Source organism: Perca flavescens, chromosome 2 (genome assembly GCF_004354835.1).
Source record: "Perca flavescens isolate YP-PL-M2 chromosome 2, PFLA_1.0, whole genome shotgun sequence".
Taxonomy (NCBI): Eukaryota; Metazoa; Chordata; class Actinopteri; order Perciformes; family Percidae; genus Perca; species Perca flavescens.
Genome location: NC_041332.1, coordinates 8,685,559 through 8,709,156, shown reverse-complemented (window position 1 = coordinate 8,709,156; position 23,598 = coordinate 8,685,559). Strand labels below are relative to the sequence as shown.

Below are 23,598 nucleotides of genomic sequence, written 5' to 3'. Positions count from 1 at the left end.
ATGTGTACTTTGTTTATGCTCGCAGCCATTTTCCAAATATTCAGCTAATTTTTTTCCACTGAAGCGTTTAAGGAATGAGGGCTTGAATATGTAAAAAAAAAAATAAATAAAAAATAAAAAGCACATTAAAAGCAAACATTACCTGCTGAGAATACAATTAGAAAAAGCTCTGGCAGTGAGGGAACTCAATGAAAACATCACTGAAGGCCCCACACCTGCATTAAATCCTGGGGGGATCTGACCTCTCACTCCTTTGGTAAAATAAAAAAATAAAACGTGGAAATGTTTCAGGAGAAATGTCCTGAAACGTCTTTAGTTCATTCTCTTCTCTAACTGGGTGACAAAAGCGAATGACCACGAGTGAAAAGCAATCTGGATCACACAGGATTACAAATAAAACGGATTCTGCATAAAGCCTTTGTACAGGAATCTGTGTCAACTGACACAATAATTCAACGCATTATAGTTTGTATTTATACAGCAGTGCAGCACACCCTTGTGCGGGTAGTGTCACCCGAGCCGCGGCCTCCAGCAGAGGGGGCTGTAAGCCTGGAGCTGGGCTGCGTGGGGGTGCATCCTGCCCAGCAACTGGTCCTCCTCTCATTAGCTAAAGCTTCTCAATGAAGGAGCCGAAACCCATCCGCTCCGAGCCAAGGTTGTCTCTCGGTGTGGGTAACAAAAGCCCTCGGCCAATCGGGTGCTGAGCCACCTGCAGGGGGGGCAGCACTGTGCCTCGCCCGTCTAGGAGTCTACGTGTTTTTTGTTTTGACGACAAACACCGCAGCAGCTGATTTCCGGAGGTGACTAACCCCCCCCACCCCTGGCTAAAAGCGTGGTCATCGGTGAAATCAGCTGCTGTCGTGTTGGACTGGAAGGGAAAACCTGCAGACTTTTGGCCCACTCTCCTGATGACTAGTACTTGTTGGTAATTTCCCACCGTTATTCACGTGTACGCGCAGAAACCATAGTGCACATTTTAACAATATAAAAATAGATTTAAGGCAACACTGAGAAAAAAAAAAACCTGACCCACCCCCATCTCCTCCCTCCCACGCTGCTCTTGTCTGCTTAAAAACACAAATAACTGCACCTTTCTCCACTGAACAGTTAATACAGCTACATTCATCAGTGTCCAAAAACTACGTTCTGGCTGGTTACTCTGCCAGGAACCAGGTTTTACCAGCCAACGGAAATAAAATAAATGTGTGAGTGACCTTTTATTTTTGTCTTTCCTTTCACTCCTTCTGTAAGGCACCTTTAAAAAGATTTTTTTTTTTTTTTGGAACTACTTACTTACCAAATAAGTCACGTTTGTGGTTAATCTCAGTTCAGCGTCATTCAAAAGTTATGAATGGTGATGGAGACAAGACTGTTTTGTAGTTTGGAAGAAAAGGAACTACAACTCGAGCGTTCATGTGCGGTTGGTGTTAGCTGATGTATCAGCGTAACAGCTGTTACTGCCACTGGACAGCTGTTGGGGTGTACGTTTCAAACCCTGATGCACCTGGTCATAAACGTGCACGTTTGTGTTTTTAACCCGACAGCAGCGGCCTCCTATTCTGAGCCCCCCCCCCACCGTTGAGTACCTTTCTTTCAAACAATAACCGAAATGCACCAATGTGAAATTGACAATACCACCGGGGTTTCTGCTGTGTTAAGCTCCTCCGCTCAAGTTTTTTCTCTTTTCTTCTTTTCTCACTTGAATCATTAAAAGCAGAGATAAGGAGGATTTGTCTCCTAACTCCTCTCTGCAGGTCACCAGTTTCTCCTCAGTGGGCGGAAAGGAAAGGGACGGGAGGGGGGGGAGGAGACACGTCCTTCTTCCGGTTTCTGTCCGTCCATCCATCCATCCGTTCGTCCTATCAGGCGGGAGTCGGTGGACGTAGTCGAGAGGTCAGAGGTCACCGGCATCAGAGAGCGAAGAAGAGGATGAGGACCACGATCATAACGGTGACCAGCACGCCGATAGCACACCACTGCCTCCGACCTGAAGAGCACAGCGGGGATATTTAGATGCAATGCAGCCAGGCACACAGAGTCCGAAATATACGTCTGAAATTTTCGGACATTAAAACATAAACACGACCACAAGTTATCCCTAGCAAGCATTTTAATGTGTTTTGATAAGGAGAAGGCATTAGCCCATCACAGTAAGATGCTGGCAAAGTGCAATGTATCATTTCATAACTATAAGATATTTTCCTATCAACATGTCAGACGGTAATATCCAGTAGGATGGTGGTGATGAGGAGAATGGAAGAGGGGAATAGGAGAACACAGACAGGAAAAGGAGAGCAACGGCGTAGTGATGACGACAGAGAGAGAGGGCAGAGCGACTCTTTCAGGCAGCCGGAGACAGGCAGAGAGGTAACGTTTCTGTCAGCGGAGAGAAGCGAGGGGATGAAAATAGGGAGAAAGGAGAGCGAGGCAGAGCGACAGCAGCAGCACATTTTGTTTTTGCAGAATTTTTAATACGCATCGGATTCAGTGTGCAAGATTTTTGTGTGTGACGAATTTTTTGGAAGACGGATACAAAAAAAACAGTTTTTGTGTGCAAGGACCTTTAATAAATAAGTTCATTGGGTTTCATGTAGGCAACAGGGCAGCTTTCAACCTGCTGTGACGACATGAAAACGTGTAATATATATAGATATATATCTATATATCTATCTATCTATCTATCTATCTATCTATCTATCTATCTGGGAAATACACTTTGATACACACTGCCATACACTTTGATTTCTTGCTGAGTTATAAACCCTTGGTCAGAGCCAAGCTAACGGTTTACCCTTGCATCAAGTCTTTGTGCTAAGCTAAGCTAACCAGCCGCCGAGTCACGCTTCATATTGGCAAAAGGGGACTAAGCCTATTTTCCAAACTGTCAAACTATTCCTCAGAGCCAAAAGAAACATTCAGTGAGGGCAGACGAGTGGAAACAGAGCAGTGCTCAATTACACAACAGGACAGCTACTAATCAAGCAGTGATCTGCATGTTCTGCGTAATCATCCTGTGACAGAAATTCTCCACGCAGGGTTCACTTGAAGCTCGTGTGAATATCTATATTATCTATACAAACAGTTTAATTGCACAAGTGGAAACTAGACGCATCGTAGTACTCGACCGGAAAAAAATAGCAGCGTCAGCAAAAAAGGGACTGTGGAAGTAATAGTTTTTTGGCCAAACTGTACAGATTGAGCATTCCAATGAGTAATTAAAATCATTAACGTTCACCCCGATGCATGGCGTCATCGATTTTTTCAGCACAAACTCAGCTGTTTTTTTTTTCTTCCTTTACACAGTTCTGCTTCTGAACCCTCGCAAACTGCGCTCTCCAGATTTCATTTATGGAGTTAATTTAAAAGTTTGAATCCACACTCTCTCTTTGCTTTTCCCAGTGTGTTTGTGTTGCCAGCGGCCACTTACTCATGAATACAAATTACAATTCGCAGTGGTTAGCAAAAAGTGTGTGTGTGTGTGTGTGTGTGTGTGTGTGTGTGTGTGTGTGTGTGTGTGTGTGTGTGTGTGTGTGTGTGTGTGTGTGTGTGTGTGTGTGTGTGTGAACTTACTACTGGTCATGTGAGACACCTTCTCCAGCTTCTTGAGGACCGAGTCCATACGGGACGATGTCTGGTCCATCTCGTCGCCAAAATCCCCCAACATACTGAACACCAAGAGAGGCACACGGTCGTTTAAACAAAGTGGAAAACTTCACTGGGGGCACTTTTCAGCAAAAGCATCAAACACTGTTCATCACATTCATTTGGGGCCAATCGAAAATCGTATGAATTGTAATTTCTTTCCCCAGACGATTTTTTAAATCAATTCTTTTCCCTAGAATCAATATTTTTTTTAAACCAATGAGTCACCTAAATATTTTCTGTTCATACGGTACCGCTGACGGCGACTACATCACATCCTTTTCCAGCAAGAAAATCCATGGTATGTACTTTTTTACAGATGAAATAAATGTCAGACTGACCTGATGTGCATTCTTCTTAGAAAACAAGTAGTTTTCATAAACGTCTCAGGATAGATTGTCTTTAGCAGTGTATTAATCGACTTTTGTTTTTCTTAAAGAGGGAAAAGAAAATCGCAATACTCAATGCTATTGGATCGCAATACTTCTAGACTCACAATAAATGAAAATCACAATACAGATCCAATCGGCACCCGCGTATCGTGAACGAATCGAGAATCAAAAGCAGATCGTCTCGGCGCTACTAGTGGTCCAAATAGAAGATCGATACTTGGCGTCCTTGTATCGATACAGTATTGCCACGAAAAATATTGCGATACTATGCTGCATTGATTTTTTTCCCCCTCACCCCTATCAGACACCATGTACTTTAGTATCTATCCAACCACTAACACCAATTAGTGTGATGAAGCCTTAGTACCCTTGGCCGTTGCAGGCATTTTACAGCTGTACAGGACATTATGAGGGGAGAAATAAAATGTGGCCTGGGGCTCCGAATGATGTAGAAAAACAAAAACAACTTGTAGGATAAGAGATGATGGGGTGAAAAAAGGTCAGACAGTTTGAAAATTAAATTAATTTTATTGCAACACTAACGTGAGTCACATAGCATATGCTGCTAACTGTGTTTCTCCTGCTCGGCCCCGTGTGTTTAGTCACGGCCGTTGTTCACCGACAGCTGATGTGAACGCAGCGGAAAGGAAATGATGTTATGCCAATGATGACAGTAAGTAGCAAAAATAATTCTCGTCTTATTTCCTGAAGGCGTGTACCTGATCTGACGCTCAGCCTTCTGTTGACTAAACAAGTCAGTAACAGGAAACATTAGACATTTTAGACATGTAGACCAAATAAATGAAAAATGAAAATGTTGAGCAAACATTGTTTTTTTGGGGTTTTGTTTCTTGAACAATCCCTTTAACAAGTGAATGATATTAAAAAGAACTGCTGATTAAGTTTCTTTTTATTGACTAATCGCTTCCGCTCTACGGAGGGACTGACACCGAAACCTGACCAAACTTGATGTTTACCGTTGATGTTTTAGGTCACTGGAAATAAAAAATAAATAAAAAAAAGGACTGCACAGTCCATTAAATGGATTAAAATGAGGGGGGGAAAGAGGAAACTGGAAGGGGAGTTTTTACATGTTGTAACTGTGTCTTCTTGACCAGAGAAATATTGACACATGACTAAAATCTGTTTTGTACACTCAATCGACAATTGTTTGTGTGGCGTTATGCGTGTGTGTACACTCACACAGCCTGCTCATCGAGTTCGTCTCCGATGCGTCCCGACATGTCTTTGAGGACTCTGATACTGCCCGACACCAACTCCAGCTGCTCATCCTGCTCCTCCATGATCAGCTAGACACAGACAGACAGACAGACAGACAGACACATTATAGTTGCTGTTAATCCTCAGCTTTAAGACTTTCATTTACCAAAAAATGTCAATGTTATTCTGAAAGTACTGATAATTTTTCCTTCTAAACATGATTCTAATTAATGTCTATTGTTGCATTGATAACATTAAACATTTTATTGACTACACAGCATAATTTGCTTTAAAGAGTGCACCAACGCACACATAACACAGTTGGCAGGGCTAATGGAACGCCACAAGAGCAGAAATACACTCTTCTATTAGTGAACAAGCACAGTTTTTATCAAATTCGATTTCCAGTAAAACCCACAACCCTACCTGACACAGGATGTGTGAAGAACTATTTTCATTATTCGAGACCACGGGAAATAGAAACCAACAGCCTCCCTCTCTCTCTGACACTGAACTTTACACCTGCCTCGTCTGATCAAAGGACCAGAGCAGGAATCCTACAGTCTTCTGCAAAGTGATCCTTTGATCAAATCATCAACATCTGTCAACAGAACCCGATAGGAGCTAACATTAGGACACTTTCAAGTTTCAGTCTGACAGTTGGGATACTCTCAAATGGGAGTTTTATTTTTTTATTTTTTTAGAAGTCTCATTTTTACAACTGTGATAAAAGTCCCACAACACAATTTCAAATGTTTGAAAAACTACATTAGCCATGTAGAGAGACTTTACTTTTTTTTAAACTTATCCTCCTCCTAAATGTCAAGTTGAATTCTTCATTGCACTAAAAATGCGAAATAAAGTAGAGGATATAAAACCAATGAATAAGCGCTCTCTCCTCCCACTGCCCTCCACGCCCTTGTTCTCCATCTTCCTTTCATCCCTTCTCTTGATCAATCCCTAATTCTTCTCTTGCTTCTTTTTGCCCTCCCAATGCTGCTTTTCTTCCTCTGCCCTGCTATTCGGTACCCCCCCACCCATCCACCTTTTCTCGTTCCCCCCTCTACCTGCTGTTGTTCCTGTTGCTCCTGGATGTATCTGGAGTTAGCAGACACCAGGTGAGCCTCCAGTCCCGTTGACCTGTCCCGGCCTGACGAAGTCAGCAGAGCCTGTGGACACACACACACACACACACACACACACACACACACACACACACACACACACACACACACACACACACACACACACACACACACACACACACACACACACACACACACACACACACACACACACACACACACACACACACACACACACACACACACACACACACACACACACACACACACGACATGGGGTTAGCAGGGAGAAAAAAAAAAAAAAGTGTTTGTATAGTTGCAAAAGCGGGCCAGTGGTTGGAACAACTCAAGTTTGACAGTTTGCTGGAACATAAGATGCTGCAATAACTTGTTTTTAGATGTGTCAGAGCGACCTGCCGACACATCAGCTGGAGTGTGAAAGATAAGGTTTGACTGCATTAGTAGGGCTTTTTAAATGACTACTCCATAGAGAGAAACAGGAAATGACACAGAGCCTCTGTCCAGATCTGAAACCGGTATATTGCAGTTTTATGCGTTATGTGTCTTAGACTATGATTAGGTATCATTTTGATACCAGTGCCAAAATGTTAACTATTTGTTTATGAAAAACTTTTAAAGTGGTGGTTCAGAATGTACCTCACATTTTTGAGAGTTACATAACCCAGACCATGCTCATTAGATTTTACCCAGCAAAGTAGTATGCATCTCTTTATGTGGTGCTTTTGTGCGTTTAAACATCAACCAACCGCTCTGTTCTTCTTCTCTGCCTGAGCCACGGCAGAAGGGCTGGACAACTGATCCTTCATGTCCTGCACACACACACACACACACACAAACAATGTATAATCTCTCACTCTGCAACGTATCACAACAACAACAAAAAAATCACTTTTAAAAAACCCCAAGTCGGTGCAAACTTCATTAATGAGATGCTCTGCAGCTGTACCAAAATTGCCCGCCGGCAAATCAAAATGTCAGAAAGCCTTTTGTTCCCGGTCGGTAAAGCTCTTTGTTTGGCTCGGATGACTCAATTCTCTTTGGGTCTATTTTCAGGACAGTACCTTTTGCCTGAAAGGCCCACGTGTTAGAAACTGACTCATATTTTCCATCGTGCCCACAGGATTACAGTTCAGCACAGTCAGGAGCTGAACAGCTGCAGAGCATTCAACGAGCCGACAGGTATTGATGGCTATTCAATTATAGGTCTCCTTACAATACAAACGCAGTGAAAACACACAAGTTAGGCTTGATTTATGCTTCCGCGTAAAATCTACTCTGTGGCTACGTCTGTAGGTACGTGGAGACACGACCCTACGTCGAAGCCTGACGTGCACCTCTCGAAAAATGTAACTGCACGTCGGGGCTTGGCAGCGTTGCATTTTCCCCTACTCATTTCCTGGAGTTTAAAATTTAACTGTCATTCTTGTTTTTTAGTGGTGGCTTTTTTACTCAGTTCAATGTTCAATTTGTTCATTATAAGAATGTTGGAAATTATTTCCTTTCATTTGTTTTAAATTCAACAAGCAAATTGTTGTATTTTAGCAGGATACTAACAGCAACAGAAATACAGAACAGAGTACACTTTCATATCGGTTAATTTATCGCAAGTTATATCGTTGATATCGTGATAGTCAACCACTTTATTGCATATTTTCCTCATGCCCTGCAGCCGTAGTAGACACGTAAAATAAAAAAAAATAAAAAATGAAGTCGAAGATGAAGTTTACCTGGACAGATTTTCTGGTTCGCTCCACAAAGTCTCTCCTCTCCTGAAGTTCAATGTCGCCCAGTCGGAACTTCCCGGGGTTCGACTCCACAATACCTGAGCCAAGCTAAGGACCCTACACACAAATACATATAATAACACACACAATAACACACACACACACACACACACACACACTGTGCGACTACTCTCCGTGTACTAACCGTTAAAACTATGCAGCACTTTCAACTAAAACTTGTTCACGCATTCACTAACAACAGCTAATAACGTGTAAGGAAACAAGTAGATAAGTAGAGAAAGTTTATCCGGAAAGTGTTGAAGTATGAAATATGTTCATAATGTAATCTGACTACCTCTCTTTATCGGTCCGTTACATTTACAAGGAAACAGCATTTTTAATATTGTCTTCCTTCTGTAATTTAACACACATCCAGTTAAAAGGAGGTGTCACCGTGGCTGGTAAAGTTTAGAAAGTTACGAATACGAAAAAACTTTATTGTCCACAGATGTGAAGATTTTTCTTCGGTTTCACCAAGAACACAAGAGAAGACAGGATATTACAAACAGTACATTAGCCAGGACGGGAAGACGGACAGATCAGACAATAGATTTCATAAAAAGTGACTTTACAAAAGGTTACATTTACAAAAGTAAAGAAGTAAATAAACAGATAAATATAGCCTATTAAAAAGTGCTTGCTGTGCATAAAACCTGCAACCTGGAAGTCCGCCTCACCCTACATTCCATTCTTAAGTACGGTTCCCAGTGTTATTTAGCACCTTCAAGCACTGGGGATGAAGGATTTCTTAAAGAAGTTTCTATTTGCGGTTGGTACTCTGAAACGCCTCCCTAGGATAGGAGTTCAAATTTCTGCGTTTGGTTGTGTAATGGATAGGAGGGGGTCACTAATCATTTTCTCAGCTTTGTTTGTAATGCGCTCCTCATAAATACTGCTTAAGTGCTTTTGTGGCTTCCCTATCATTTCTGAGGCCATGCTCACTATTCTCTGCCGTTTGTTCCTCCTTTGGATGTTTAGGTTACCGTACCGCATGGTCATGCTTAAAAGACAGGTCGCTTTCCACCAAGCTAAGGTAACTAAGTTAAAACAACCTGTTTTTTTAAACTGCTCAGGGTACTATCACTCCCTGTGTAACTGAATTATGCTAACACAATAACCACAGACATCATGAGTCACAGCCCAATAAAAAGTTCAAACATTAAATTAAAGCAGGTTGTGTCCCCTCCTCTGCCTGAAGATTGCGCCCCACTGATAATAATATTTTCTGACATTTCCCTACCTACTCACAGGATGTTTTTTATATTTCTGACATTTGCTTAATCACGCAAGAAACAACATGTCTGGTCTTCAGTAGGTTAACACATCCCTGAATAAGTGGAGAGGTAAAACGGAGGAGAGGGTGAGAGAGTGACACAAAGGATTGTTTGTTGTGAAAAATACTGCAGGTCATGTGAAGACGCGGGTTCGTGTGGATGCGGGGGAAAGCGATTTTCCTGTTCAAAAGGATACTGATGGTTTCACTGAGGTCCTCCAGGTCCCAGTCTATGGCCCTCAGGCAGTTCCTCAGCTCATTGGTACTCCAGTCCAGCTCATCACGGCTTACCTGAGAGACCACAGAAACCAACAGAAACTCACTAACCATACACACACGCTACGAAACATTCTACTCGGCCTCTGTGCAAGCACACAATTTACCAGGCAAGCAGTGTCCTTTTTACAGTTTCTTGCTTACTAAACGTTGGAGAGGTAGGTGGTGATTCAGAGGTGTGAAAGCAGGCTGTAATAAGCATGCTGTCAGAACTGGTTTACATGTGGGGCTTGAGTCATCGTAGTAAGGACTGGCATGATTGAGCGCATTTTAGTCAACTGGACGATGATGGAAAAACACAACAATATGATTAAAGATTTGTTGAAAATGCACGTCGTCATAGTCATTAGAGTAACGCGTTTTTTGATAACTATGATTAACAGGTGAGTGATGCATCCACTCAAGCTTACACACACACGAGCATCTAAACTTTAACGTTGAAATAGGACGCGAAAATTACAAAAGCAGCAGAAGCCTTAGAAAATTGTTTATTTCTATGCAGGCCAGAAAAGACAAAAATTGGTTTTAAAGTTACTATATGTAACTTTTAAGTAGTAATTTTTCATCTGATGATCATAAATGACCTGAACACTATTTTTATATAGTTTTTATTTATGCCTTTGCCCGGGTCCAATTTTTCCCACGTAGTCCCAAAATGATTTCGACCAGCTCTACAGAGCACACATTCTGATGGGTCACAGATTTCGGCGTAACACCGGAAAAGCCTATGTATCCAGGTAAAAGGTAGCAGGAGATTTCTTTATATAGGCTAGGGCTGGGAAAAAAATCGATTTGATTTAAAAATCGAGTTGGTAGGTCAAATCGATTCATATTTTTAAAAATAAATCGATTTTTTTTAATCCAAATACAATATAAATAATTTGGATGTTTAACAATCTTTGTTGCACACTGCACAGTGACTTTTCACTTAGAGAAAGGGTTTGCCTTTGCAATTTTGTTTATGTTGATGCACTTTAATTATTATTAGTTTTTTAGGGAAACAAATCGCCCAGCTCTAATATAGGCCTAATTATATTTTAATTTTATTCGAGAAGTTATCTGTTGTAGTTATGGCTGATACTGGGGCAGGGCCATCACAGTAAAAAAATAAATTAAACGAAGAACGACTAAAAGCTAAAAGGGAAAGTGACAGACGACGGGCGAAACCGGAGTCAATCTCGGACTGTAAATGATTCAACACCGGCCCCAAATTGGCCCTCAGGTATGTAATATGTCTAATTCATTCATAAAATAATTTTACACAATGTGCGATGTGGTTGTACATCAGTAAACAACATTAAATTACACCCTCCTTTCATTTAGCGGAAGTAATACAGCACCGTAAAGAAAGACCTTTATAATGGCAGGTTAGAATCAACACAAACTGAAAGTTACATATAGCCACTTTAAATAGTAGGGGTGTAAGAAAAAATCTATACACTTGAGTATTTTATTTTCAAAAAGGCAATATAATTTTTTTTACGTTAAAAAATATTCATGTAAAGCTGCTTACACACATAGCCGACGGCCGACCGTTGACAGAAAAGCCAGTCGAAATCATCAGTCTCCCCGTGTTGGTCCAAAAAGTGCCACAGAACACACCAAAAAGACAAGACGAGACGAGACGTAATACATCTCTATAACAGTAGGCGGCGCTAATCTGTATCGTTGCCCAGGAAATGAAAACTGGCAGCTGATTGGACAAATGCGTCACATGGGTTTGTTTTCTCCGGAAATTCAAAGCCAGACTGTCATGGCGGCCGTTCAGAATACGATCTCATATTGTACTAAAATAGTTCACTGTAACATGTTTCTGACAACATTTTTAGCGAGAAATAGGCCATGCAGCTGCTGAATCTGTCTTCATTTCAGCTCAACAAAGGTCAGTTTAAAAGATTTGTTAGATTTTGAGAGACTCTAGTCACCTCATTCTGCTCCCCATTTCCGGGTGAGTCTCCGACTGAACATGTCAGGTCGGCCAAAATGAACGCCGACCAGACTGACGACGGCACGGGACACACCGAACAGATTTGCGTCACTCACCTCGCCAGACTAATGGCCGATAATCGGCTAAGTGTGTCAGCGCCATAAGACAGCGTTTCACATTTATGTTGTGTTTAAACCCCCTACCGCTAGATGGCTATGCTGGGACGCACCACTAGTGTCCTTGCCTAACAGTGCTTAGCAGTGCCTGACTTTTTGCTAGAAGCTAACAATGTAGCTATGGCTGAACTTTGGCCTACTTTAGCATATAAACATTAGCTCACTAAGAACCTGGGAACCTATAACTTGTGGTGGGTATATTTGCTTCCCTCATCGGCCAAAAAAACAATGGTAATCAAAACAAAAGTTAATTTTGCACCTTGGATATGACTCTGGTTACAATAAAAGCAGCAGTCCCACAGCACTACTTACTCGTTGTCAACGTTAACAAATACAGTTGCTTTTTAAGTTTTTCCTTCTTTTATTAATTATTATTTCCTGTTATATGCCATGTATTATGCGTTCTTTCCAACAAAGTTTTATCAGATATTAAAATCAGATATTAAAACCAGATTTCAAACTACACTAAAGCTACAGAAGTGTGTCCTCTTTTTGTATACCCCAATTATCTCAAAGGAATCTGTAAAGAATTGATAAAGATGAATGAATTACCAGGAACAATTTTTGGAATACGGACAATTCTTTCAGTGCAGTAGGTGGTTGGTATGTTGCTTTAGGTAAGGCTGTGTAAGTTTGGGAGATTTATTGTGATGTACAGTACTATGCGCAGTTGACAAGACAGTCCTTCGCTTCACACAGAAGAATTTGCATGTCCAAACGTGCATCGCTGACCACCTTTGAATGGAGCTTAAGCATTAAGATCCAAAACGCATTCAATTAATTCACATCTGTACTTAAAAGTTTCCCATAAAAACTTAAAGGATCAGACCCACCCCCAAAAAAGCACAAGCAAGTTGATATAACAGTGTTTCTAAGTGTCTCCCGGACACTTTTGTTGTGTTGTGTACAATTGTCAATGCTTCTACATTTGCAGCATGTTTATTTGAGCCGCGTGCGTATTGTCACATTGCTATACATGTGTGTATTACTACACGTTTCATGTATTTGCAGTGTGTTTTTTTTTTTATTGAATGCATTTGTGTTGAGTATTCTCAGCCACAAGACCCAGGCTTATAATCCTGCCCTCTGGCTTTTGGTTAGGGTGTGGTGAGTGTCAGGCAGGATGGTGTGGTAGGTAGTGGCTTCAGTGACAGTGATTTGTGCAGTGATATTGCTGAGGTAGTAATTTAGAGGGCTGCTCACCTGTGTCCCATCTTGCAACAGTTCCTCCCATCTATCAAACAGGCCCCGAGCACGAGAGAGTGCCTTCTGCACCTCCCTGGTTTTACACACACACACACACACACACACACACACACACACACACACACACACACAAACTGTTAGCTAGTTGACTTCACCCTTCACCAACGCACCTGGCTGTTTCTTAAGCTGAACTCCGCTGCTACGCCCCTTAACCAAAACAAACACAGAAGCTACATTTCGTATCCCTCCCTAAACTTCGCAGCGTCTTGCAAACTGCCTGACAGCGGAGTCCCAAAGTCCCCCCACGTGTTTTCACTGAGTGCCGGATGAAACAAGCCGGAGGTATTACTCAGTGTGTGTTCCGACTCTTGTTAATTTAAAACAAACATCAACAAACTGACCGCCTCGGCGCAGCATGTAGCGCTGATGCTAGTTAGCTAGCTAACGTTGCAGCTAGCCTTAGCCTTAAACTTCGCTGATGTAACTTCGTCTTTTCTCAGGAAAACAATAACTCAGTGTCGAGTTAAGATGTGAATATGTAATTGCTTGAATTAGCTCGAGATGTTTCTGAGTTCTAGGTCTTAATTTGTACATTTCTTACCCCTTGACAACGAAAAATGGGTCTTCTATCGACATGTTGTTCACTTCCTCTTCACTCCGAGCGCATGCGCACTTCGCAGACGGCGCTCAAAGGTCACCAGTGACACATTGCAGTCTGCATACAGTTATTCTGTGGAGGAGGAAGTATGCAGATCTTTACCTAAGTTGATTGAGAAATTCTACAATGTAATTGTTAGTAAAAGCCCTGTATTTAAAATAACAAAGTACAAAAAGTAGCCTTTTAGCATCAAATTATACTAAAGTACTGAAAGTAAAAGTATTAAATATGCAGAATTGCCTATTTCATAATCATATGATAGGCGATCACTGAATTATAATGTGTTTATCACTTGTATGGTGTAGCTGGTAAAGATGGGGCTAATTGTAATTGCTTTATAGGCTACTGCTGGGTATCTTAACCTACAATACTATGTCATAACATATTAGTTATTTTGTGTTAAGAATCAGAATCTGCAAAGTAACTATAACTAATGTTATCAAATAAATGTTGTGGAGTAAAAAGTACAATACTTGCCTCCAAAATGTAAGTACAAGTAGCCTACCTTAAAATTGTACTTAAGTACAGTACAGTACTTGAGTATACCTACTTAGTTACTTTCCACTACTGCAACCAGTTCAATACTATATACATTTATGGTTATGTATGATACTTATTAACTATATAAATAAGAGCATTGTCCACTGGTTGACTGCATTATTCAACTACAGCCTATAAGTTCTTTCCTGTTCCACCTTGTAAAAGTTGGTCTTCAACCCACAACCTCCATCAATCAAATCTAGTTCAATAAGAATGTTTTAGTGTCGGGTTGAAGGTGTTTTAAAGTGAAGGTTTCAGAGGAACAAAATAAGGGAGGAAAACTGGCTGGTAATTTTGCTGAAATGGGCTTGTTAGGAAAGAAGAGGAGTTACTGGTACACATCTGTACAAGATTAGTTGCCATGGCAATGTCTTTGCAGCCACTGCCTGAGTTTGCAGTAAATTGCAGTAAGATGAAACCAAAGGACTGCATTTAACTCTTTGTATACACGTTGTCCAAGTATAGATATAGTAAACTAGTAGCAGAGGGGGGAGTTCTACTCAAATAATACACACACACACACACACACACACACACACACACACACTTAAAGTACAATTTCATGACAACTGAGCAACCGCCATCTAAGGTTGCGTAATGCGATTGAAAGGTCCAGAACAGCATCTAAATGGACTTAGTGAAATAGTTTTATCAACTGCTGTTTCCCCATTTAAGTATGAATTTTCATGAAATATATGCATTCTATTTCTGTCTTTGTAATGAGACTTAATGGATGTTGTTTACACTTCCAATGTGGTATATAAAGGGTTTGCCCTATTTAACAACTTTGATTTGGACTGTGAGAGTTATATTCTTGATCTAGGAAACAATCATTTGCCAAATAAATAAAAATAGCCAATCAACAGTTGCAGTTGAAAGCTCTGAAAAGGCTTTTTATGGTCAAACAAAGATGACCATAGACATTGTTTTAATGTTAAAATTCTACATTTTTATGAGCTTGTGAAAAACCTTTGATGATGAGGATTTCCAAACCTTCCTCAACACAGACCTAGAAACTCCTCCATTTTTATCTGTTTGCCAATCAAAGGAAATGAAAATCTGACGGAGGGGTGATGAATCATCTGGACATCATAGAGCTCTCATTAAAAATGAATCAGTAAAGGATCCACATGGATGGACAGAGTGGATTGATGTAGAGTGTTGCTGGGAAAAAAAAAGAAACATGCATGCTCAGCACATCCTCCAGTACGGTCGGCATGTTCTCTCTTTACAGCTTTCCTTCCTCTCCCACCCATTTGTCTCTATTCCTGTGGGGTTTCTCTCAATCCCACCCTGTCCTGTCCAGCTCCATCCTTCCTGTCTTTATCCTGTTTCCTCTCCTCTGCTCCTCCTTCACTCCACTTCCTGTGAAAATGTACAGCCAGAGTTGTAAACTAAACGTCACTCTTGACACACACACACACACACACACACACACACACACACACACACACACACACTGAGGGAGTCAGAGTGTTTTTTTCTGATCAGTAATATTCATCGATCAGCTACTTGCTTAATTTTTAAGCATCAATATATCGTTGTCAAAATAACAATTTCATGACAGTGGGGTTGTTTCTCTCAAATTTGCTTCTTGACACCGATTTTGGCTTTTTTATTCAATCAGAGGTTTTGTTTTGACTTTACTGAAGAGTATTGGTCCAAATCAAGACCTCCAGGGGCCCTGAAAGCCACATGTTCACTCTCTAGCAAGTCGACTTGAGAAAATTCACCACTTAATCAAAATACTAACTTAACTAATAGGATATTAAGACGGCATTTTTACCTAATCTTGTGGCCCTGTCTAATAGAAAAGCCATGGGTTGAAAATATAGTTGTATTTCAGTTGTTATTGTACTTACATGGTACATATGTTGATTCAAATTCAATTTAGTTCAATCAAATTACCTCAAACTAGGGCAAATTTGGGGTCAGGTCACAGGGTATTCTAGCATAAGAGTACTGGTTGGTATCTGGGGCAACATGCAGTGGACTGTGCACACGTGACGGGCCCGTGAAGCTGACTGAGTACTTTGTGTGCAGGTGTGTCCCCAACATCTCAGCAACTCACTTTCTAACCGACTGAGTTACCTCAACAGTTGAGGATTTACACGTTTTGTTTCGGTTTTACTCCCGTGCTGGATTTAGCTTATCCACAAGTAACAGAAAAGACGTTTTAGATGGAAGGTGTGGATTAACTTTGAGTATAACGCCACATTATTAACTATGCACTAATATAGTGCGTTTCCATTTGTACTCAGATGTTGGATTTTCCAAGGTCAAAGTCGGAAACACGCCCCCCTGACCTCGGATTTTCTAACCTGGAACTCGGACAACCTCTGAGTACCCCGAGCTAAAAATCCAACATGGCTGCTTCACGCATCAACAGTAGTGAAAGCTGTAGTAACATACAGTTATTAGCACTTCTGTCTTATTTGTGTCTAACTAAATCAGTCGTACACACAGTCCTGTCCAACTTCTATCTGTGGACATGTTGTTAAACTATTTGATTGCACGAAAAACGTGTAATGCTTTGCTATAAATTGGCATTGTTAACAATGGCTAACCTGGCTAGAGCTAGTGAAAACAATGAAAATCGAACTTGTAAATAGGGTTGGATATCGTTTGGATTTTTCCAATTCCGATGCCAAACTGGTACTTTTAAAACAATTCTGATTCCTAAACCGATTCTTGAAAAACTGAAAAATGACATCAAAGAAAGGCTCTTTTATAGTGTGTCGCCGCATGTTCCAATAAATTCGGAAATTTGGACCACTTCGCTTTAGGCATTTTAAATGCACTAAAAGCTAGCTCGCTAACGATAGACTAGCAGAGCAAGTGTAATATGTTTACTAGGGATTTCGTGCAGTGAATGGTTAATATGCTTTTGCGTCCGTTTTGGTGAGGCCAGGGCGAAAATATGGCATTTTAAAAGTAGCCTACATTTACGGTAGCTAACTAACGGTGGACTACAGAGACAGTGTGATATTTTTACATCCGTTTTGGAGCGACAGAGGGAAAATATTTCAGTCGACACATTAAGCGGAACCGAAAGGAGGAACCGAAATTTGCGTTCTAATCCGGTCCAATTCCTACCGGTTGCGTAGGAACCGGTTCCATAGTGGAACCGGGTTTCAGTACCCAAGCCTACTTGTAAATGGAACGCATTCAACTCGGGTGTGACGTCATTCCCAGCTGTGGCTTCCGAGTTCAAAGGTAAACGGAACACACTATCAAATTGGATTCATGACACAAGATTTGGTTTGCACTTCTAAGTTAAAGCCAGTGTTGTAGCCCAGTCACCAAATGTCGAGTCCGACTCAAGTCTCGAGTCCAAGTCCAAATCACCGAAGAAGAGTCCGAGTCGTGTCACCATTACCTGAGTTCGAGTCTAAGTTGAGTCTCAATCCTAAACTACAGTCGCCGGTGGAGGACACACCCAGTGAGAGACTATATCAATATCTTCTATCAAATTTGTATGACCTATTACACATAAAGGTTGTCAGAAATCCAACTTACGAGTCCAATTTCATAAATCCTCGAGTCCAGAGGGAAAAGCGACTTGAGTCCGAGTCCATGACTTGAGTACTCCATCACAGTAGTGGTGGAGTACTCAAGTACAATGCAGTATTAATTCCAGTATTAATACTGAAATGTGGAACTTTATAATCTAACTAAAGACCTTTAGTTCAGATAAGCAAAAACTCCCGAAAAAAAAAAAAACCTTAGATGCTACGTGATTAGAAATGAATTTTTTCAGAACTCAAAAATGAGTTGGTGATTATTATCTCTGCTGCTCATCTACATTCCAGCTCAGCTGACTGTTTATCTGCCTCAGTGGAAAGTTTGAGTCATGTTAAAGCACCAGGATGGAACAAAACAAAGTCCAAAATGAACCGAGACGCTCCGGGGTTTACAAAAGAAACTGGCTTAGAGTCAACAACCATGGAGGAAACAGTCAGAGAAGTGTTGAGTCTATAAATAGACACCCTGACCCATTCCCTACGGATGCCTTCAAGTGCTCCTTGTAAGGATGACCTACTTTCATCTTTTAGAAATCACATATACAACTTGCTGCTGCTGCAGCTGCTAAATGCTGGTTTGTTTGGAAAGTAGATTGCTGTTTATTTTCTTTTACAGCCGAAATTCTGCGGAGCTGCTTTTGCATGAAGGAAGAGGTGAACATACACGTCATGCCCTTAAATGATAGTGAATGGCGCCAGGATGCAACTGGAAACCACAACAAACATCAGGCTGTGTCATAAAGCTGCAGCACAATTAAACAGGCCCAGCCCCTTTAACCACCAGTCTACATTCACACGTCTTCTCTTAACCCCTCGCGTTGTCCTCAGGGTCACATGTGACCTGCTTTCAACGTCTCTGTGTCAGAAATATGGGTTTCTTTCAACCAAACTGCCCAAAAATAACATGGATGGTTCCATAAAATTCTGAAATAGAAATTAGTGATCAGTATACTTCCATTGAATTTGGGGTGTTTTATTTTAATTTTATAGCATCTGTGATCAAAGTATGTGATAATCCATGAACATACTGTATATTCCTCTGATCTTAACTATTAGTCAAAATAATTCATCATTTCTGCTTCTTTTTTTTTAGTCAAACAAATGTATCATAATTTCATATAAATGAGGTTTATTGACCATTGTAAAATTTTGACAAGGGCCTGGTTGACTGGAGGACAATTTGAGGGTTAAAATACTGCTAAACCGTGTTAAATTGTACAAATGTTTTATTGACAGCTACTGACAACCGGTGTCAAAGCCTTGTGCGTGTGTCTGCATATTTGGCCAATTAACATTCGTTCTCTGGGTGAGGACGGTCTTCATAACACATAGTCATTTGATCCATTGTTAATATAGAAATATTGATTAGCTTCAAACTGCATAACATTGGATGTAACATTGAAAACAAACACCTTAGACTTGATGTTTACTGTCATTGATTACACATCTCAAGAATCGGTTATTTGGTTTTCAACCTTATGGAAATGCAAGACCAGAAAGCGAGGACCTCCTGAAACTAATAGAGAAATAGGTTCAAAAGTCAAAAACAATTGTTAAAAAAATGAGGGATACATGACTTGTAGTTAAAGGTCCAATGTGTAGGAATTTCTCCCAGCTAGCGTTGAGATCATATATCGCAATCAATTCTCTTGCGCCACACAGTTCAAAGTACGTATTACAGCTACGGTAGCCTTCACGTTTCAAAAAGCTGGTCTCTTGCTCTTTTCAATCTCCTTTTTCTTTTTCTGGGCAAAGAAGAAGACTCCTGTTCCTGAAATTTGGATTTTGAATATATGTGGTCCTCCACGTTTCCTTCTTCAAACTTGCCGGGGTCAGGAAGCTACGATACCCATTAGCAGCGTTAGCAGCACCTGTGAGTTTATCATGTGACGGCGAAAACGCGAAATGCGGAGCAGCATGTCCTGTATGTCCCTTACTGGCTAACGTATTTCAAGATGGCGCATGAATATGGAGCGTCTACAACCGGTTCACGCGAATGCAAATGTAAAATTTCAAGCCAAACGGAATACTTGGAATTGACCATCAATTCCAAGTATTCCGTTGGTGGTAAATATTCATGAAAAAGGACAAGTTTGTGAACGGGCAACACAGATTTTGATAATCAACTAACTAAAAACGTTACACACTAGGCCTTTAAGGTGCTCAAACTTACAAACACACACAGTCGTGGTCCTTAAAAATCGGTTAGAGGTTTAACACACTGCTAACCAACATACTGTGACAACGACATACACCAGAAGTGCCAGAAAGCTGTTAATAACAAGGGATCATCTTTACCATTCTATAATGTTAATTGTGGCAACAGTCTCCATGCTTTCTGCCTGCTAGTGCAAATGTCATATTTTGGCAACAAGGTAATTTTCCAGTCCTACCAACCAGTGTTTGTACTATAGAGAGAAAAACTGTCAGAAGTGCAAAAGCAGGCCACACCCTCTGGTCTCACTCTGCACACATAAACCCAACAAGTTGCACGCATACACAGTAACACACTCCACCGCCCATTTGGCCTCAGGCAGAGGCAGTGTAAGTATAATCACACATAACACTGTAACCATAGTGACCAGTCGGGTACAGACCTGAAGTGAAGTCATGTTTGTTTTTTTTTGCTTAAGAACAACTCGGCTTATAGAACCATACTCATCCGATTTAGCACGATTTAAAAGGTGCAACATATTAGAGTAACAAAAGAGCAGTTTACATCTCCCATGTTCTCCTTTAATGCCAAATATGTGTGCAGACAGTGAACAGGATTGAGCAGACATTCTCCTTTACAACCCTTCAAGTAGCATGTAAGATTTGACTGCATGCTTTCCTCATTGCCAAAATCACATTTTTGATTAAAGTATTTAGAATTTCTGATTTGACAACTGATGCATTTTAAGAAACAATTAAGAAGACTCCAGGTGTTATATATGTTATATATGTACAGTATGTTATAACATTTTTAGATGCTTTTTAAAAACATTTCTGGGCAGAAGGTCACATTATTTCACTACAATAATCGTTATTTTAAGTTTATTTTTAATTTTTTAAACGCCATAGCCTTCCACTGTGCAACGCATTGTACCATCACTGTATAATTGCTGTTCAGACATTTGGTATCCATTAGTGTTTCTGCCACCATGTTCACGTCATGTGGGATGGAAGCGGGGTGATGGGAAAGGTTTCCATGGTTACAGCTCACATGTTTATACAGCATCTGACAACTCAGGGCGGTGATTACAGTGTGACTGATAACAAGGGAAACGTGCACATTACACTTGTATGACAGGATAAGTTTGGATGTAAAAAAAAAAAAATTCATTATAATAGCGGCATCATTTTAGCTGCCTTTAGTTATGGAATTTGACTGATTTTAAGTCCCCTGTGTTTGTTATTTCCACACACTTCCACACTGTATTCCTTACCAAAATTTGAAAACCCTGTCTCTATTCCCTCTTGTTGTCATGATGGTTATTTCATGCCATTGATGGTTATTTGTTTAGGCTTACAAGTAGAAAGAAATACAGATGTGGCGACGTCAATATGTGAGTTATGTAAATCACATTTCCCCCCAACACTCACTCACTTTGCTTGCTGCCAATTTGCTATTCCCTAAAAAAAAAGATCATTTAAGATCTACAGGAGGAATATTTTGCATTACACAGCTACATAGGTATTTAGTTGTGAAAAAATACATGCATTTCTGTTGTTTTATTCTATTGTTTATTCTATCGTTTAAGGGGCTTTTTTAACCTCTGGCCAGGGCCAGATGAAAATGAGCCTAACACACACACACACACACACACACACACACACACACACACACACACACACACACACACACACACACACACACACACACACACACACACACACACACACACACACACACACACACACACACACACACTTCAATCACTACAATCCCATAACTATTAATTTCTTACACTGCACTGTGGCTTTCATTCTTGTATATTCTATTTTTTTCTATTCTAGCTTGCTTTTATTTTCTATTCTCCTATTTAATTCCATTTAAATGTCCTTTTCTGGTGTTTTTCTTTTGAACTTTGTCTCGATGCTTTTGGTGTTTTATGTACAACTTTGAATTGCCTGTTTGCTGAAATGTGCTATACAGTAGGCCTATCAAAATAAACCCCTTCCCTTGCATTGCCTGGATGAATAATGAGCATCAATGAGCACTTTCATGTAAAAAAATACATTAATATGTAATTAATTAAATAATAATAATAATAATAATAAAAATTAAACCTAACTGCAAATAAATCCATGTTTAGGTTTAGATCAGTGTACTTTTATGAAAGAAGGTGAAAAACCAATAGGGAAATTATATTTATATTATATATATATATTTATATAATTATATTTGTTTTAAATGTGGTCATGAATTATTGTGTTTAAAACATTCAGATTAAAAGGACAAGTGCTGTCTAATTGCAGAATGTGCATTCTTGTTTGGTTATCAATCTAAAAGAATAGCATTTCCAACGGCACTTGAAAGCCTCATTACTGTGCTTGGGACTGACATAAGCCTGCCGTTTGACCTCAGCCGTGCGGCTGCTAAGTAACCTAATTCACACCGGTGACAACTCCATATATGGTGCAGAGATGACGCCATCACCATCAGCGCTGTGCACGGGTACAGAGAAGAAGAAGGGCAGGGAGGAGGGGATGCGGTTGCGCGTTCGCGTCATGGCTTTTCCGCTGTGCGCGTCCCCACAGTGGTTTACTACAGGATGGACCATATATGGAGGCTGACCGAGAGTGCGAGTGAGTGACGTGGTGGGGCGTGTGTATGTGTGTGTCAGAGAGAGAGAGAGAGAGAGAGAGAGAGAGAGAGAGAGAGAGAGAGAGAGAGCAGAAACTCCAGAAATTGGAGACACCTTCTCCCACGTAAATTCTTCGAACTGCTGCTGGCTTTTTTTTTTTTTTTTTTTTTTTTTTTTTTGCCAGAATGTAAACATGTCTGACATAATCTCACTCCACGCTTTTCTTTTTCTCCTTCTCATATTCACAAAGTCACTCTAATACCTTCCATTACAACACTTCCTTCAACATTGCGCAACGAATTGGTCTTGCTCGTGTTGTCGTGGAAGTCTATTTTAAGACAGAGTTTGGACTTTGTTGTATATTAACCCCTATGTGAAACTTGCTTTTATACGGTCAAATATAATTACCCCAAAGAAACGTTGCCTCACAATAGTCTATTCAATTTATAATTTAAAAAAAAAATCTTATTTTGTAGAATATTAGGCTAATTGTTGCTGAATTTATAGAATTTATTACAGAAACTTGAATTCATCATCTAAACAGATCATCTCTTATAGATACTTTACGTTTCATTGTTTTAGTATTTTTGCTAATTCACATAATACTTTTTGCTTTTCTGTGAACGAGCTGTGTCTCTCCTGGAATAAAGTGTGCTATAAATAATGTTTTGCCTGCACGCTTGCTTGCTTATAATCTTGATTTAAGTGCTATTTCATGATATTTATATAAGAAGACATTCTATAAGATAAGACGTCTATTAAAAATAATGTAACCCCAATAACAAGAAAACAATCTTCACATCTTCCTTCGTGTGCACAAGGAAGCTAATAAAAAAAACTGCTGAAATTGAGGGAGAGATAATAATAAAATATAGATACTTCAGGATTACATTTGCTGCAGTAGCGAGACATTACTTGCAGCAGAAGCAGAAATCTAAATAATAAAAGAGATCAACTGTGAGAAAAACGGTAGACGGAACAGATGGTGTTTGTGTGTGTGTGTGTGCATGCGTGTGTGTGTCTGTCTGTCTGTGTTCGCTGCAGCTACAGCAGGTGTGGGCGGCGCCTGTTTGTCACTTACTG

The 23,598-nt window shown here is 40.3% G+C and overlaps 1 protein-coding gene across 1 annotated transcript; it reads right to left on the bottom strand.

Annotated features, from left to right (window-relative positions):
• Positions 1-437: 437 nt before the first annotated feature.
• Positions 438-13,732, bottom strand: stx10 (syntaxin 10). The gene is made up of 9 exons (XM_028606171.1): positions 13,605-13,732; positions 13,001-13,076; positions 9,616-9,709; positions 8,089-8,183; positions 7,108-7,170; positions 6,323-6,424; positions 5,238-5,344; positions 3,571-3,665; positions 438-1,987 (listed from the first exon to the last, which is right to left on the bottom strand). Exons 1-9 carry the CDS (start codon positions 13,637-13,639, stop codon positions 1,911-1,913), a joined length of 744 nt encoding a protein of 247 aa, XP_028461972.1. The 5' UTR covers positions 13,640-13,732; the 3' UTR covers positions 438-1,910.
• Positions 13,733-23,598: the final 9,866 nt, after the last annotated feature.